Source organism: Chiloscyllium plagiosum, chromosome 3 (assembly GCF_004010195.1).
Source record: "Chiloscyllium plagiosum isolate BGI_BamShark_2017 chromosome 3, ASM401019v2, whole genome shotgun sequence".
NCBI classification, from domain to species: Eukaryota; Metazoa; Chordata; class Chondrichthyes; order Orectolobiformes; family Hemiscylliidae; genus Chiloscyllium; species Chiloscyllium plagiosum.
The window spans coordinates 36,981,472-36,999,345 of NC_057712.1; the positions used below are offsets into that span (position 1 = coordinate 36,981,472).

A 17,874-nucleotide genomic window follows, 5' to 3' on the forward strand; every position below is an offset into this window, starting at 1 on the left:
GGCGTTTGGTATGCTTTCCTTTATTGGTCAGAGTATTGAGTACAGGAGTTGGGAGGTCATGTTGCGGCTGTACAGGACATTGGTTAGGCCACAGTTGGAATATTGCATGCAATTCTGGTCTCCTTCCTATTGGAAAGATGTTGTGAAACTTGAAAGGGTTCAGAAAAGATCTACAAGGACGTTGCCAGGGATGGAGGATCTGAGCTACAGAGAGAGGCTGAACAGGCTGGGGCTGTTTTCCCTGGAGGGTCGGAGGCTGAGGGGTGACCTTATAGAGGTTTACAAAATTATGAGGAGAATGGATAGGACAAATAGGCAAAGTCTTTTCCCAGGGGTCGGGGAGTCCAGAACTACAGGGCATAGGTTTAGGGTGAGAGGGGAAAGATATAAAAGCGACCTAAGGGGTAACTTTTTCACGCAGAGGGTGGTACGTGTATGGAATGAGCTGCCAGAGGATGTGGTGGAGGCTGGTACAATTGCAACATTTAGGGTCTGTTTCCATGCTGTACATCTCTATGACTCTATAATTGCCCAAGAGGCTCAAGGGTGAGCCAGTGTATGTAAACAGGGCATAATTCTCAATGTTCTAAGTTATTGGATAGGTACAGTTATGCTTATAGATATGCGTAAAGAAGATAGTATATTGTGGTCTACGTACAACGGGGAACCCAGATAATCAGAGAATTAGACTATCCATCTGAGATTTGATACTTGCCTGTACGAGACTGTGGACTGAGTCTGTGATCCTATTTTCACTAGATGCTTCAAGGAATCAACAGAACGGACAGTGGTCAAGCAACCACAGGCCCAAAATTGGACATTCTAAACTGGCCAGAAAAATCCGGCCCAACAGAAAATTGGCCAAACTAAACTAAACAGCATCCAGCAGCTACAGAGTACAATGGAAGGTCAAAGAGGCACAAAGGTTCGGGGGAACCAATTAACCCAGCCCAAGGATTGTGTACTGAAGAAGTATCAATCAGACTTTCAGACTACTTGACTTCCAGCCAGTACCAGAGTATGTGCATTTTACACCTCCCTGGCATGGCAATAACAAAGGGTGTTGGCACAATATCAATAGATGATTTTGCCCAGCTCATGACCCCATCAGCGAAAGGCCACAGAACATTCTGTGGCATGGGGCAAAGTGGGTTAAATCACACATACCTGGAAGCCACCCCTTCAACAATGACTGACAGAGACAATTCATAACAAGATTCAATGCCATGTGGCAAATCAAGAAGACCCACCCTGACCTGCGAGACACATTTTAGCAGAAGAGAGCCAGGTTTACGTTGGAGAGAAAGATCCAATGGCCCAACTCAAATACATGCGTCATTGCAGGTAATATCCTTTAGAGAGTAAATATTGTGGGAATTTGGGAAATGTTCACATTGTGTTTTCAATAAGAAATATTTTGTTAATAAAATATAGTTGAACCGCAAACCAAATTCTGTGTCCCTTTGTCCACCTACTCAAGTGCCGTGAGGCAATGTATTTTTAACACATTGACTAGTCAAAGTGTCCAAAGCTCAGACAACAACATAAAAGTACCACCACATAAAAGTCAAAGTGTTATGCAACATGGAAACAAACCCCTCAGTCCAAGTCATTGCACCAAGCGGACATCCCAATCTGAGCATGTTCCATTTGCCAGCAGATGGACCATATCCTTCTAACCCTTCCTATTCAAATACGTCAAGGTGCCTTTTAAATTTTGCCATTGTGCCTGCTTCCTCCAACAGTTCTTCTGGAAGCTCATTTCATAGATGCACCACCCTCTGTGTGAAAAAGTTACCAAACAGGTCCTTTTTAAATCTTTCCCCTCTCACCTTAAACCTATGTCCCCTATTTGGACTCCCCTACCCTAGGAAAAAGACCATGGCTAGTCACTCTATCCATGCCTCTTATAATTTTATAAACTTCTGTAGAGGTTACCCCTCAGTCTCTGATGCTCCAGGGAGGAAAGCCCCAGCTTATTCAGCCTCTTCCTCTCAGCAAACCCTCCAGTGCTGGCAACATCCTGTAAATCCTTTCTGCACCATCTCAAGTTTAACAACATTCTTCCTATAGAAGGATGACCAGAATTATACAGTATTCCAAAGGTGGCCTCACCAATGTCCAGTACAACCTGAACTTGACATCCCAATTCCTATACTCAATGTTCTGAAAGGCAAGTATGCCAAACACCATCTTCCCAGCCTTGTCTATCTGTGACTTCACTTTCAAGGAACTACGTACCTGCATCACTAGGCCTCTTTATTCAGCAACACTCCCCAGGGTCCGACCATTAACTCGGAGAAAGTGAGGACTGCAGATGCTGGAGATCAGAGTCGAGAGTGTGCTGCTGGAAAAGCACAGCCAGTCAGCAGCATCCCAGGAGCAGCAGAATCGACATTTTGAGCATAAGTTCATTCCGTCAATTCTCCTGCTCCTCAGATGCTGCCTGATCAGCTGTGCTTTTCCAGCACCACACTCTCGATTCTTACCATTAACTGTATAAGTCCTCCCCTAATTTGCCTTAACAAAATGCAACACTTCACATTTATCTAAATTAAAAGTCCATGTGCCACTCCTTGGCCCATTGGCACATCTGATCATGTTGTACTCAGAGATAATCTTCTCAATTAACCAACTATTTTGGTGTCATCTGAAAACTTACTAATCATACCTCCTATATTCACAATCAAAACCATTTATACAAATGATGAAAAGCAGTAGACCCAGCACTGATTCTTTTGTCACCCAGCACCGTTTCTTACAGGACAAATTGTAAAACAGCCTTTGTAGAATTATTTGTGAAGTGACAAGCTAGGCTGAAATATCCACATTTCTCTTTGCCACAGGATTGACAATTCTCTAAATCTCTTACAGATTAACTGCAGTCTCTTAAAAAAATTTGCTCACCTAACCTTATGAGTTAGTAATTAAACACAGGGACAAGGTTCAATTTGATTAAACCAACCTCAAAAAAAGGAAAGTAAGACAGAGTAAAAATGAGTCACGAGACACTAGCATGAAACTTAATAATCAGAAGGTCATGCTGAAAGACCACTGAGATAAGTAGTAGTATGTGATTGGAATTGTTGCAAAAAGTGTATTCATGTATCCAGTGAGGACTGGAGAGAAATTGTCTGTATCATGCAGATTGATTTCCTTGAAACAGGAAATCTGACAAAGGAAAGTCGGAGATGTCTCCTATATTCTCATTTTTCCTTACAGCCCAAATGAATGTCAGAAAGAAAGTCAAAAAGAGTGAGTGTCTTCTCATATTACAGAATTCACAAGGAGACCAAAGTATGTCATGGCCTTTGATTAAGACTAAATATCACTGGATCTCACAGAATCCTAACAATTAAATGGAGTCAAGCTAACAGAAACAGAAGGAAAAAACCTAGAGAGGAAGAGAAAGAAGTTGAAAAATGTGATGCTGGAAAAACACAGCAGGCCAGGCAGCATCCGAGGAGCAGGAGAATCGACGTTTCAGGCATAAGCCCTTCTTCAGGAATGTCCTGAAGAAGGGCTTATGCCCAAAATGTCGATTCTCCTTCTCCTCGGATGCTGCCTGGCCTGCTGTGTTTTTCCAGATTCATATTTTTCAACTCTGGTCTCCAGCATCTGCAGTCCTCACTTTCTCCTAGAAAGAGAAAGAAGCCAATTAGATTCATTGAAATTATGCAGGAAAAAGAAAATAAAAAGTTTTTCTTCTTTTTATTATTTCTTGTCAAATGATGGCATAGTCATTAAATATATATTGATGGAAAAAGAATTACTCTGGTAGAATCAGTTATTTGTGTTTTGGTGTAGTTACAGCTAAACAAGTATGCCATGACAAATATTATTGATGTTAGTTTAGTCATAAAGTATCTTGGGAACATGCATCATTTTATATTTAATTTATTTTTTAAGTGGGGAGGAAATTGATACTACAAAGTTTGAGCATTTTATATTGTCACCCTCTGTTGGGGCGATGTAAATAAACATAGTTCAAAATGGCTGCCTGGTCAACTCCACCTTAATCCTTTCTCAGTGTAATACATAATTCTGAGTAATGAAAACTCCTAAACTGGGAACAAATGCAATGGTTCACCAAAGATCAACACAGCAATGGATTAAGTAATTGGATAAGGAGACTGAATTGTAAGTCATTAAATGGAGAGAAAAAAAGAATTTAAGAGTGCAGCCAAAGTGATGAACAGGGATGAAGTGTTAATGGGTCCTTAGCAGAGGTAAACATTGCATTCAAGCATAAACACCGAATGAAAAGAGTGGGTCTGTTGGCCTCTAAGTAAGTTTAGAAGTCGACTCCTCATCCCATGAACGGACAAAAGGCATGAATTTTGTAAAGATGGAATGAAAAAACCAACAATGGTTTTGCTCAAACAGACATGGATAAAGTTCTTAATGTTAATAAGGTCAGTAACCAGAAGACAGAGATTTAAGGCAATCAGCAAAAGAAATAGAAAGGAGATGAAGGAGTTTTTATTGTTTTGTTTTTAAATCTGGCCACGCAGCTAGTTTTGATCCAGAATGCACTGCCCCAATTTCTTTCAAACAGGAATTGGATAAATACGCGGGAGACAAACAAAAAAACGCAGTTTGTGGCAAATGACTAAGAGAGTGGAAATAATTAAATAGCTCTTTCAAAAAGGTCAGCACAGACATGATATGGGCTGAACAAGCATCTTATCAGTCATACAATCCTCGGTTTCTGATGCCTCATTTACTGTTTTAAAACAAACAGATCTTCTATTTCCACTGTATAATTGTTTTGACTTCCATAGGTTCTTCCTAAGTACATTGTGAAAAACACTGCAAATATAAATAACGTTTCATATTCAAGAAGTACAACTTACCCACACAGGTTCGGCCATCTTCTGCAAACTGATAACCTGTGAAACATTCACATCGGAAAGTTCCTGGCTGATTGTTACAGACAGCGTAATTTCCACAAATGGAAGGATCGTCTCTGCATTCATCAACATCTGATAAGGAATAATAGCACATGGAACTTTATTCGGCAGAGATCAAGGAACATAATTGCTTTTTAAGCTTAGTAATAATTTTAAAAATGGAAATGTTTAGATACACACATAGTTTTATGCCATTTAATGCAATTTATTTTTTGCCTTACCCAAAATTTAAGATAAAAACCAAAAGAACTGCAAATGCTGTAACTCAGAAACAAAAACAGAATTTGCTGAAAAAGCTCAGCAAGTCTGTCAGCATCTGTGAAGAGAAATTTGAGTTAATGTTTTGGGTCCAGTGACCCTTCCTCAGAACATGCAGTTTCCTTTGCACGTGGTTTGTAATCCAAATGTGGTAGGGCTGACTTTTACATGGGATATATGGAAAATACAAGATTTGTTTGGCCAAAAACAGGGGAACAGAAGATCAACCTTTACATGAGTATATAAGGTATGTCAAACCTTTGGTTGTGAACTTTTCTTCAAGAGGAACAACTCAAATTTTTATAGCACCTTTTAACTTAGTAAAATATCTAGAAGGCTCATCACAGGTTCTGTTATTAGACAAAATTTGATACTGCACCACAGAAGGAAATACTGTGACAGAAAGGCAAGAGGTGATAGACTTAAGAAAGAATATTCAGAGCAAATGGAGATAATTATAATTTAGACTTCTCAATTTAAGAACTTCTTTAGGCTGCTCCACACTAGGAATCATTCCATGTCAAAGCCAGTCTCTGGTATTTATAGTTTTTTAAGCAACAACCAATATGCTTTACAGAATATAACTCATATTTGCCCATCTTTCAGCTAACATTTCCAATGTATTCAGTATGCAAAGAATATATGTACTACAGAAACTGAATAAAATACAGCCATGTCAGTATTATTCTGAGTTATGTACTCTTTGATCAGCGGTTTCTGCACTTCCCTTTTGTCCCTCGCCCAAAATCCCGATTCACTCTGCCTGAGTCCTGAACTCATATCTTCAGTTATTTTTCTTACATTACCTCGGGCCCTCTCAGTTGTTTTAGACGTCTACTGATAGATGTGTTTCTGCAACTTGGTAGGAATTGCTGAACAATCCTGACTGTACTAATAGAGACTAGGAGAAAGTGAGGAATGCAGATGCTGGAGATCCGAGTCAAAAAGTGTGGTGCTGGAAAAGTACAGCAGGTCAGGCAGCATCCGAGAAACGTTTTGGGGCATAAGCCCTTCATCCGGAGTGACACTAACAACCATTTTAAGGTAATCAGTCTCACTTATTTAGTAACATACATTTATTTGCAAGAATTTGTTCTTTGAAAATGCAAGATTTTTTCAACACTTCCACCTTTTCTTGAATTCCTGGAATCTGGAAAACCTAGTTTACCGTCATTTGACATTCTTGTCATTCTTCTATTTGTCCTATGAACAAAGCCAAATGCTTAAGTGACAAGTCTCATTCTAGCAATATAAATTGAATTGAACAGATTCCCCTCTCCCAGAAATTCACCAAAACTGAAGACAGTCCCCATGAAATGTAAATAAAGACATCTGCAACTATTCTGGTTTGAACTCATGCAGATATTTACAAGTAACAGGAGAGACAGAAACCTCACCACAACTTCAGATTCTACAACTCCTTCAGGCTAAAATTCAGAGAAACACAGATTTGTTATAGTGCTGATGGAGACTTTTCAGGCCATTGTGTCTGTCCCAGCTCTCCAAACGAGCAATTCCTTTAGTGCCATTTTTCTAGCTTCTCCTGGTAACTCTGCATAGTCTTCTTTTTCAGTTAAGAGTTTAATCCCTTCTGAATATTTCAAATGAATCTTATACCATAGTCTCATGCAACACATTCAAGACATCAATGATGAGGAGGGGCAGTGCTTTAGCAGCAATATCACTGCACTGGTAATCCAGAGATCCAGGCTAAAGCACTGGGGACACAGATTGAAATTCCTCTGTGCAAGCATGCAGAATTTAAAATTAATTTTATAAACCTGGAACATAAAACTAACATCAGTAATAGAGACCTGTGAAATTATCACCAACTGCTGTAAAGACACACTTGGTTCACCAATGTCCTTCAGAGAAGAAACTCTGGGATACTAATCTGCTTTAGTTCCCCTGTGACTCCAAACATACAGTCATATGGTTGGCTCTTAAATACCCTTTGACCTTACCTAGCAAGCTACTCTGTTCAAGTGCAATTAGGGATGGACAACAAATTCTGGCCTTTCCAGCAATGCCAACATCATCAATTCATAAAATTTTAAGACACCCACTGCATGAAAAAAACTTTTCTTTCCACTATTTTGTTAATTTACAGCAATAGGAAGACAAGTATATGGTAATAGGGGAGGTGACGTCAGTTTCGAGAAGGGTCATGTACAATAGAAACACTGGCACAGGCCAGCTGGGTCAAATGGACACTGTATGGTATAAATCCAATACAAAATGACCAGCACCAATTGAGAAAGCTCCCAACATGATCACATATGGAGGGGGAAGGACATTAATGTTGTTCTTCTCTGAAGGTGATAGGACCAAAGAGAATATTTTAAAGAAGTTGCAGCCTGTTTCACCAGTTTCCTTTGTACCATAGCAAGTCTGGCCATCTCCATAAAAACCAGCAGAACATTCACAAGTGAACCGATTCCCCTGTCCTGGGCGACATGCGGCGTTGGTGTCACATCCGTGGGTTCCCGTGTAGCATGGGTTCTGGTTCACCAAACTCGAATCGTCTGTAAAAATGGGAAAGAATTAGAATTCAGCCCCACAAATAGCACTTTTCCTCAAACTTCGACTGATACCACAGGAAAATTAAAGGGGTATTATTATGTTGCCTATTTCACCTTAAGCTGAACAACATGCATGGCTTAAGCAGCCCTTCTGATGTATTGTTACATTTGAACTTCCATGGCAACTTATGTAGAATAACCCATCCTTCAACTGTGTTCTTCCAACAAATACAAACCTGTTTTTAAATAGCATCTTTAAAGTAGGAAAATAACGAAAGGTACATTATCAAACATCATAAAACATAATTGGACACTGATCCACATAAGGAGCTCTTGGGCAAATGAACAAAAGCTTGGTCAAAGAGGTAGATTTCAATGGGTCTCTGAAAGGGAATTGAAGGAGGCAGAAGGATCTAGGAAATTCCAGAGCTTTGGCTGCTGAAGGTACATTTACTAAGTTGTAAGAGATTGAAACTGGGATACACCAGAATGAGAATTGAAGGAGCACAGGGATCTGTGCTCTTCATTCAAAGATTTTCATGAAAAACCTCTGCAGTTGAATGCAATTTATTTTGTTATTCCTAATGTTAGGGTGCAAATAGATACATTCTCTCAGTTCTGTGGGACTAGATTGGGTTGGGATATCTGGTCAGCATGGACAAGTTGGACCGAAGGGTCTGTTTCCGCGCTGTACATCTCTCTGATTCTAAATGAATGTTTGATTTTCAAATTTTGAATTAAAAAAAAGCAGACACTGACTGAAATGCAGTATAACTAATTTCAATGAACAACAATTTTGGGAGCACATGAATGTAAAAGGGGCCAGATGACTGGGGATCAAGAACTGATATCAGGCACCACAAAACCCCTTGCAGAGACACACACACAGACACATGAAATGTGGTCGAACTCTCACTTCAAGTTACAAGGTGATGGGTTAAAAGGTGTACTGAATCAAACTGAACATACAATCGAGGAAGGACTATGGGATTGCTGCACTGTCACAGAAGCTCTCTTTCAGATTATACATTAAACTGAGGTGCCAGATGTATGTAAAAGATTCCAGATGCTGTTTAAAGACCTCCCGGGCGCCTTGACAAATATCTCTCTCTCAACCAACATCACTACAACAGACAACCTGATCATTGATCCATTGCGGAAGACAGGAAATTCTTGTGACACAATTTAATTTATTTTATTCTGATCTCTCTTTTGCTTCTCTGATTTCATGAGCCTTACTAATTGTTAGCAGCTTGGATAACAAAATGACTGATTATTCTATTTGCTGAAGTCAAGGAAACAATATGGTGATGTAAACTGTATCTAGCAAACCAATTTCCAGGGTTTATGTTCAACCCTGAACCTCACTGCAACTAAATGAATATCTGATAACAGGTTAGGCTCACTTCTAACCTCTGACACTGGAGAAATATATACAAGGTAAAAGCTTAACAATGTACCAGCAGCTTTGGAGACTTATAAATTAAATGTGGCTAATGTTACTGGAAAACCTGGGTGAATAAGTTTTAAACTCTAATTATAGATGCATTATAGTTTGTCATAACAAAGTACTTACTACTGATCTGTGAAGTTCAGCAACTGATTTAACATCTAACATTTTCGTGGACAGAAACATTGACTTAAAAATAGTTTCAGGAATCACCTAATCAGAGCCAGCCAACTGTACAGGTTAATCAGGCAGTTACCTATTGTGACAGGTTTTAAAAAGATCACATTTTAAATCCAATTTAAATAAAGATAAAGTCACATTCTAAACTTCTGGGGGTGGGGGTGGGGGTGGGGGTGCAGTGGGAGCAATCATAATTCACCAACAGCACCAAACGCCCTTTATCTGAACCACACAAGCTGGATAAAAGTCACAATGCACATAAAACTGACATGGATTTGATCAAAGATAGGCTTCAGCTAAAATTCACACTTTCTTCAAGGCCAATAAAATCAATTGATCAGATCCTGAGGGGAAGCGTGAAAAGATTTTCACCACCAATTTGATTTACACAACCATGAGAATCCTCACATGTTTGAGATGAAACATCTACTGCAATTATCAAACCTGGAAACAATTACCTCCACAGTCTTGGACTATACAACAGCTTCTTTTTCTTGGATTTTTCTTAGCTAAACCAGGATAGATGGAATTAAGAATGCAGACTTGAACACAGTCTTAAGAAGAACAGTGCTCAGCTTGACAGCATTAACTAGAAAAGATGAAGAGCAAACTGAGGACTTCAAATAAATAACTAATATTAACTACTGCTGATTGCACTCAAGACTCCAACTTACCAACTGCTGTCTCAAGTTTCAATAACATGCCTTGGGAACACCCATAGGATGTCAAGAAGTTTTAAAATATTTTTCTTAATACTGGACACTATCCCCTTCTAACTTTGTACACGTATGCTTTCATACATATGTGCTTTCATACATATGAAAAAGGTCCAAGTGACAACAGGGAGGCTATTATGCTTGATGTTGCCTCTTTATTATTTCTCTTCAGTTAGCAAGTATTAAACTTGTTGCTTTAACTCAAGAAAACCTTGTGATTGGTTACTTATTGTTTATAAAGAAAAGTTACTGAACTACGTTTTAACTGACTAGAGAAAGATACAGCTTTGTGCCAAAATCAACTTAAATCTTTGTTGACATCAACCAAGGAGGCTGAAAAAAGGAAACTCATTCACCCATAATCAGAATGCATCAGTATATTCTTATAGGTATTATAATAAGGAATTAAACTGAACCACAGTGATCAGCAGAATTGAACCACATTTGCTGCTCGTTAGGCAACGAGATTTTTAACATATCAATTGTCAATATAGATTGCAGGCCACTATGCCTCTGTTATGAGATCAGTTCAGGTTTTGCAATGATTTATTTCTTTACACTGCACTGGGTCAACTTTAAACTACTACAATTCTATAGCAAGGGAGAAACTGGATATTTCATAGAATCAAGGAGCAGAGGAGGAGGCCATTTGGTGCACTATGTCAGTTTTGCCTCTGAAAAAAAATCTAATTAATCCTTTTTCTCCCCCCACATTTTTCTTTCCTTTTCATTTCCATTTTGAAAGTTACCACTACATTTCCTTCCATCACCTTGCGAGCACGGCATTCCAGATAATCACTTCCCGATTACCCCAGTAATTCCTTTCACCCTTCCCTCCGATTCTTACGCGAATTATCTTACATCCTACTTGTTGCCCCCTCCTTCCAATACAAAACAGTGTTTCCTTACTTAACTCTATCAAAATCATTGATGATTTTGAACAATTTTATCAAATCTTCCCTTGACTTCACTGGTAATGGACAACAAGCCCAACTTTCCCAACTACCCACATATCTGAAGTCCCTCATCCCTGCTGTTATTCTAGAAAATCAAAGGCTTGAACATCCTCCCTAGAGAGGTGCTCAGAATTGGCCGTTATACTATAGCAGGTGTCCAACCTTCATTTTATACAGATTTGGTGCAATTTACCCACTCTTCACTCCCATGGCTACAGAGCAAATAATTACAAGATCAACAGGAGTAAAAAAATTAAGTTCTACATGTTCTTTAGTTATTGATCTTATTTAGTGATCTATGCACACAAACAACATTGAAAACACTAAATAGACAGTCCAAAAAGGCACTGTGTTGACAAAGCATGAATTTAAGCAGAGAATTTAACTGGGGAAAAATGATCAATCCTGCCTCATATCACTATTCCAAGAATACTTCTATCATTCAGCATGCAGGAAGTTCAAATATTGTTAACAGACCAATAAAACCTTCAAGCCACATGCACTGTAATTCCGCTCATTACAATCTTGTTCAAGCCTAGAAACTTCAAACCTGATGTTCAGTCCTAGGGTAAACTACAGAAAGTTAACTACTGAAATACAAGCTATTTCAATACTATCTTTACTGGCTGCTTTTGGAGCACATCAATTTATTGAACTGCAGCCAAACAGTTCTCCTTCCATGAAGTGAATAAAACAGCAACTGAAGAAATATTTGTGGGTTCTCCATAAGTAACTGGGCTGCCTTGCTACATTTGGTCTCAACTCCTGTATTTTGCTGTAAAGTGGTAATTTAGAGTAACCAAAATTCAGATCTAATTGTTCTCAACAATGTTTAGTGGCTTTCTTTAAAAATAAGCAACTTCCTCTTCCTTAATTACTATGACCAGAGAAAACATCTCCCCTCAGGGCAACTTTGCAGGAAATCCCACTCTGGGCCCCTTAATGACTCAAACCAACAAATACCTCTTGCAAAATTTATATGCCTGATGGAAACATGCTGTGGAATAAGAAAAGGCTGCCTCAAAAAATGCAAAGTCAGCTTGTCTTCTGCAAAAGCTCATAACAATTAATGGAACAGAAGAGAGAGAGCATTTTGCACTAGTTGATTAAATGGCAATGAAGGAGTAATTAAAGTGTTAACTTTGAATGCAAATTTTGCTGCACAATCAGATACTTTAACCTTTAAAAATAAGATGCATCTATGGCTGCTATTTCACAAGTTGAGGACATCCAAAAGCATTTTACAGCGAAGTACCTTTTGAATTGTGGATACTGCTGTAATGCAGGAAATGTGGCAGCCACCTTCTACACACAAGCTCCCACAAAAGGATTGCAATAATGACCACACAATCTATTTGAGTGATATTGGTTGAAGGATAAATATAGGGCAGCATAGAGGGCTGCCCCACTCCTCTTCAAAATATCATCATGGGATCCAATTCACCATCCAACAGTATAGACAGAGCTTAGATTTTAACATTAGTTGTAAATGCAGCAACTCTAAGAGTGCAGCCCTCCCTCAATCACTATATTGAGAGAATTATTCTGCATTTTGCAGTCATGCGTCAGGTGTGGGACTTGAACCCACAAGCTCTGAGAAGGTAACAGGGAGCTTTTTGCCTTCTTCACACTGCTGGGAGGATTGTGCTTTTACATTTTCTCCACCGATTTGAGAACTTGATAAACTCTTGTCTGTTGAACCAGAAATGCTATAGCATGAACATAAGAGATGGAACCACCCCAACAAATAGTTAACAGTTCTAAAAGGAACTTGTAACATTTGAATACTCAGAATTTGTGCTATCTTTTGTCATGAATAAAAGCCAAGTGAATTAATACATGCAAAAGAAGAAGCATTTTAAAAATAGTTTTGAATTAATTATAAAGGCCCAAACATGTAGCACGGCTGATCTTGCTCTCTCTTTAGATATCATAACTAAGAGGCCACTGATTACCATGGATTTTCTCTGGGTTTATGTTGGTCCATGATTATATTTGGCAAGAGACTCTTAAGTGGTTTGTCATGCCTGCTAGTGGACAGCTGACCAAGAAACGGTCCTGTTCTTACTGCATCTCATCAGGCATATTGAATAGATGTAGAAGTTGATACTCAACCTGTTTAGCCACATTATGATCGCCCCTCCCTTTACCATTAAGGTCCTATGGTAGGGCTTGAACAAAGTCTACCAATGAAACATACAGCTCCTACACCATTGGCTACAATTTTGATATATGTAAATGATACACTGCAGTGTCAAAGAGAAAAATAAGAGGAAATGTTTTAAGGTTACATAAGTAGAAGAAACAATTTGTGACCAAGCTTCCTGCGCAGCTGCACATCACTAATATTGTCAACTTAACTTACATTTTTTGCATCTTTCACATAATCAGAGCATTCCAGAATTATTTACAGTCAATGAATACCTATGAATTATGGTCACATTGTAAATTAGAAGGTGTGGCAACCAATTTTCTCAAAGGAAGAATCTCATAACACTCTCACAAATGAAGAACTTTTGAAGTGGACTTTTTGACATTGCTGTATACAGAACGGTCTGCCTGATTCCTCACGTAAGTTACTGTGCTTTAAAACTACTTTCCTGGCTCTCACAATGCTTTGAGATCTCTGCAGGTAGTGCGACAAGTCCTTTGTAAGAAAAATAAAAATTGTGCCAAATATTAAAGCACCTTTCTTCAGAAGAGCACAACCAAGCTGGGAAGAAGCCTCACTCCTATATCTATTATTAATTTTAGCTGAAGTTGCTCAAGGTAATCAGGAATGGCAATCTTCATAAAACTGAAATTTTAAATTGAATTCTAACCTGCTACTATTTAGATCAATTAAAGACTTTAATCAGATATGAGGACTCTCCTTTACAATAGTAGTTCTGGAAACCTCTCCACCCTTTGGAACTAGGAGAATCAGCAACCAATGAAGCACTTGAAATGTACTTATGCTAGGAACTGTCTTGGGTTGGACTAAGCACTTTGGTCTTGCTTATAAAAATGTAATTTAGATAGCAAAATCAACTAACACAGCCTTTATTTACACAGTATGGACTACTGTAAGCCTACAGGCTGGAAGCTTTTCACTTGTATATTGCTAGGAATGCAAACTGCTCCTGAGTTCCATAACTTAACAGTGCGTCAGTTTGGGGTCAGAGAGAGGTTGGCTGTGGTATGTTCTCTTTTCAAGCATCAGTTATCTAATTAGCCATCTGCAACAAGCTTCAAAACTGATCCAATTGACATTTGTATTTTTTTTAAACTAAAAGCCTATATTTTCCAAACAAGCAAGAGATTACATTTTTTTCCTGTACACTGTGACACTGAATGGGAGAACAAAAGGTCAAATTTACGTTTTCAGTCGGAGTACACATAACTGCATTGTTTTTCTGCTGCCAAATCAGTCTGTTCAGCTCAAGTAGTCCATGAGACTCAAAGTTTGTGAGAAGATTTGTAGCTCGGGTGCTCGTTGCTGTGGTTCTGTTCGCCGGGCTGGAAGTTTTTGTTGCAAATGTTTCGTCCCCTGTCTAGGTGACAGACAGGGGACGAAACATTTGCAACAAAAACTTCCAGCTCGGCGAACAGAACCACAGCAGTCCATGAGACTCTTTCTGCCTTACTTCATCTCATCCTTGCAACATACTCTCCAATTCCCTTCTGCTTCACGTACTTAACCGACTTCCCTTTGAGTGCAGCTATGCTATTCACATCGACCAAATCCATGGTAGTAAGTTACTCCTTTTAATCACTGTCTCATCAAGAGGTATCTCCTGAATTTCTTATTGGTATTATAAGGACTACATTAAGTTTGTGGGCCTAGTATTGACCACTCTCACAAGGTGAAACATCATCTCTATATCTACCCTACCAAACCTTTTCATATTTGTATATACTTCTGTTAGGACATTCTGATTGTATAGAAAAGTTGCTGTTTGTTCAGTCTTTCCTGATATTTTTAACTTCTTGATTCTCATGTCATCATTGCAAATTTGTTTTTTTAAACATTTCCTTCAGCATTGCTATTTCTCCAGGAGTGGAAGGGATAAATAATAAAATTGGAAATAGAAGCTGAAATATAAAAAGATTTAAAGCCTTACCATGCTGATCAATAGTGACCATAAAATATTAACCTGCTTTTGAGGGCTAAAGAAAACCGTTGCTAGAATGCATCTTTTCAACAACAAAGTACAGGTACTCCCTGCTTTTCGAACGTTTGCTTTCCCCAATTTTGCTTTTACAAAAGACCTACTTTAGTATCTGTTTTCATGAATCTAAAGAGGATTTTCATTTTTATGAGAAATGGTGATACTTTTCCCCATATAAATCATGCACCTTCACTTACGCCATTTTCAGCTTACAAAAGGTTTCCTGGGAATGCTCTACTTTCGGATAGCAGGGGTTACCTGTATTTGCAATAAGTCTGTGTTGGCAGGTGCAAGTGTTTTGGGGAAACAATTTCTAATCAGATTTATACATTCACTCTCATCAATTTGTTTTTTCTGTTTTGAGGATTTAAGACTTTTCCAATGTTTGAAAGCATAATAGAAACTAGGAGCAAGAGTAGACCATTTGGCTCTTCAAAATGATCATGGCTGATCTTCTATCTCAATGCCATATTCCTACTTTATTCTCACTCCTCTTGATGCCTTTAATATTTAAAAATCCAGTTAAATGTCTATGACAACATATTTCAATTTTATGTGAAGCTGAATATATCGAAAACACTTACCCTGGATGTACACATTCAAAAGCAGACAATGATTCTGAAAATCTCACCGCTGGTCCAAACACATCATTTTAGGAGTGACACAGTATATCAATCCTCCATATAGTTACTGTTGAAACCCTCATCCATGCCTTTGTCGCAGAATTGTGTTGGAAGCCATTCAGTCCATCATACCTGTATTGGTGCTCTTGAGTACTTCAACTTAATGGAGAAAGTGAGGTCTGCAGATGCTGGAGATCAAAGTTGAAACTTTATTGCTGGAACAGCACAGCAGGTCTGCCAATCTCCTGCTTTTCCACCCCACTCATACCCTTGCACATTAATTAAATAGAAGCAATCATCCAATGCCATCTTGAATGTCTCAGCTGAACCTGCCTCTACCACAGCTACAGGCAATGAATTCCACACCCAAACTATTCACTCTGAAAAAGCTTTTTCCTCATCTCACTTCTTTACAAAATACTTTAAAAACTAGGAACACATGAACAGGAGTAAGCCATTTAGCAATTCAGGCCTGTCTCACCATTCAATGAGATCATGGCTGATCTGTGGCCTCACTCCATATATCTGCCTTTGTCTATATCCCTTAATTAGATTAACTAAAAATTCTCTCTCAGATTTAAAATTTACAACTGATCTTGCATCCACTGCTATTTCTGGAAAACAGTTCCAAACCTCTACCATCCTCTGTATGTAGAGGTGCTTCATAATATTTCTCCTGAATGGCCTGGCCCTAATTCTCAGACTTTGTCCTCTAGTTCTCGAATCTCCAACCAGTGGAAGCAGTTGATCTTATATACCCTGTCTTTTCTTGCTAAAACCATGAAGACTGCAATCAGATCAACACTTCTGAATTGTACAGAAAACAGGCCTAATTTATATAATCTCCCATAATAACACCTGAAGCCCACATATCGTTCTTGTGCTCCCTCCAAGGCTAATATGACCTTGTTATGGTGTGGTACTCTCACTACTTCAAGTGGGGACTAACCAGGATTTTGTATAACTGCCGCATAACGTTTTCATCCTTGCACTCCAGCCCTCTAGACAGAAAGACCAGCCATTTCATTACCATTCTTGATTATTTTCTGCACCTGTTTGTGAAACGTTAAAGATCTATGCACCTAACTCCCAAGTTTCTTTGAACATTGAATGTATTCAACTTCATTCCATCTAGAAAGTACCCTGATCTATCCTTATTTGGTTAAAAATGGATGACCTCACACTGGATTATACTAAACTCCACCTGCCATAGTTATGTCCATTCACTTAATCTATCAATAGCCCTACGTTTATGCTCTCATAGCATAAATTTAGGGCTATTGATAGATTAAGTCAATGTCTATAATGTCTATAATGGCTACAATGTCTATAATGCTGCCTAACTTTATTTCATCAGTAAATCCTGATATAATACTTCTATACCTTTATAGAAGTCATTTGTGAATAATGTTAAGCTAACTGGTCTGCAATTCCTGGTTTTTCTCTTTCACCTTTCTTAGAAGTGGAGTGAAATGTGGAATTTTCCAATCCAGAAGTATAACGCCTGTATCTGGAGAATTCTGTAAGATTATAGTTAGGACGCCTACAATGTGCTCCCCTACTTTCTTTAACACCCTCGAATCCCAGGGAATTTGATATCTTTAATTCCATTTATTTCCTCCCTACTGATGTCTTACTTAGGTTAATTTTATTCCGTACCTGTCATCAATCCACTGTTAATTTTCCTGGGACTTCCAGCAAGCTATCCTTCTTTTCTACTCTAAGTATTGAGGCAAAGTAATTATTCAACATAAAAGACTAAAAACTGTGGATGCTGTAAATCAGAAACAAAAACAAAAATTGTTGTAAAAGCTCAGCAGTTCTGGCAGCAACTATGGAGAGAAAGCAGAGAAGTCAGAACTAGATCTGAAGAAGAGTCACGACTCAAAACATTAACTCTCCTTTCTCTCCACAGATGCTGCCAGATCTGCCAAGTTTCTCCAGTAATTTCTGTTATTGTTCCTAATTATTCAACATCTGCTCTTTTCCCATGGCCATTGTCAATAGCCCCACTTTTAGTCTTTAGTTGTCCAACATCTTTACTAACCATCTGCTTTCCCTTTATGTAATAATAACATTTCTTCCTATTGATTTTGAAGTCCCTG

At 38.6% G+C, this 17,874-nt stretch overlaps 1 protein-coding gene across 1 annotated transcript in view; it reads right to left on the reverse strand.

Annotated features, from left to right (window-relative positions):
* Positions 1-17,874, reverse strand: part of nid1a (nidogen 1a) — a 97,939-nt gene that overhangs the window by 46,098 nt on the left and 33,967 nt on the right. Inside the window, exons 9-10 of the mRNA XM_043680037.1 lie at positions 7,553-7,696; positions 4,857-4,985 (exon numbers count right to left, since the gene is read on the reverse strand). Coding sequence (XP_043535972.1) covers positions 4,857-4,985; positions 7,553-7,696 — 273 coding nt within the window. The remainder of the gene's footprint in view (positions 1-4,856; positions 4,986-7,552; positions 7,697-17,874) is intronic.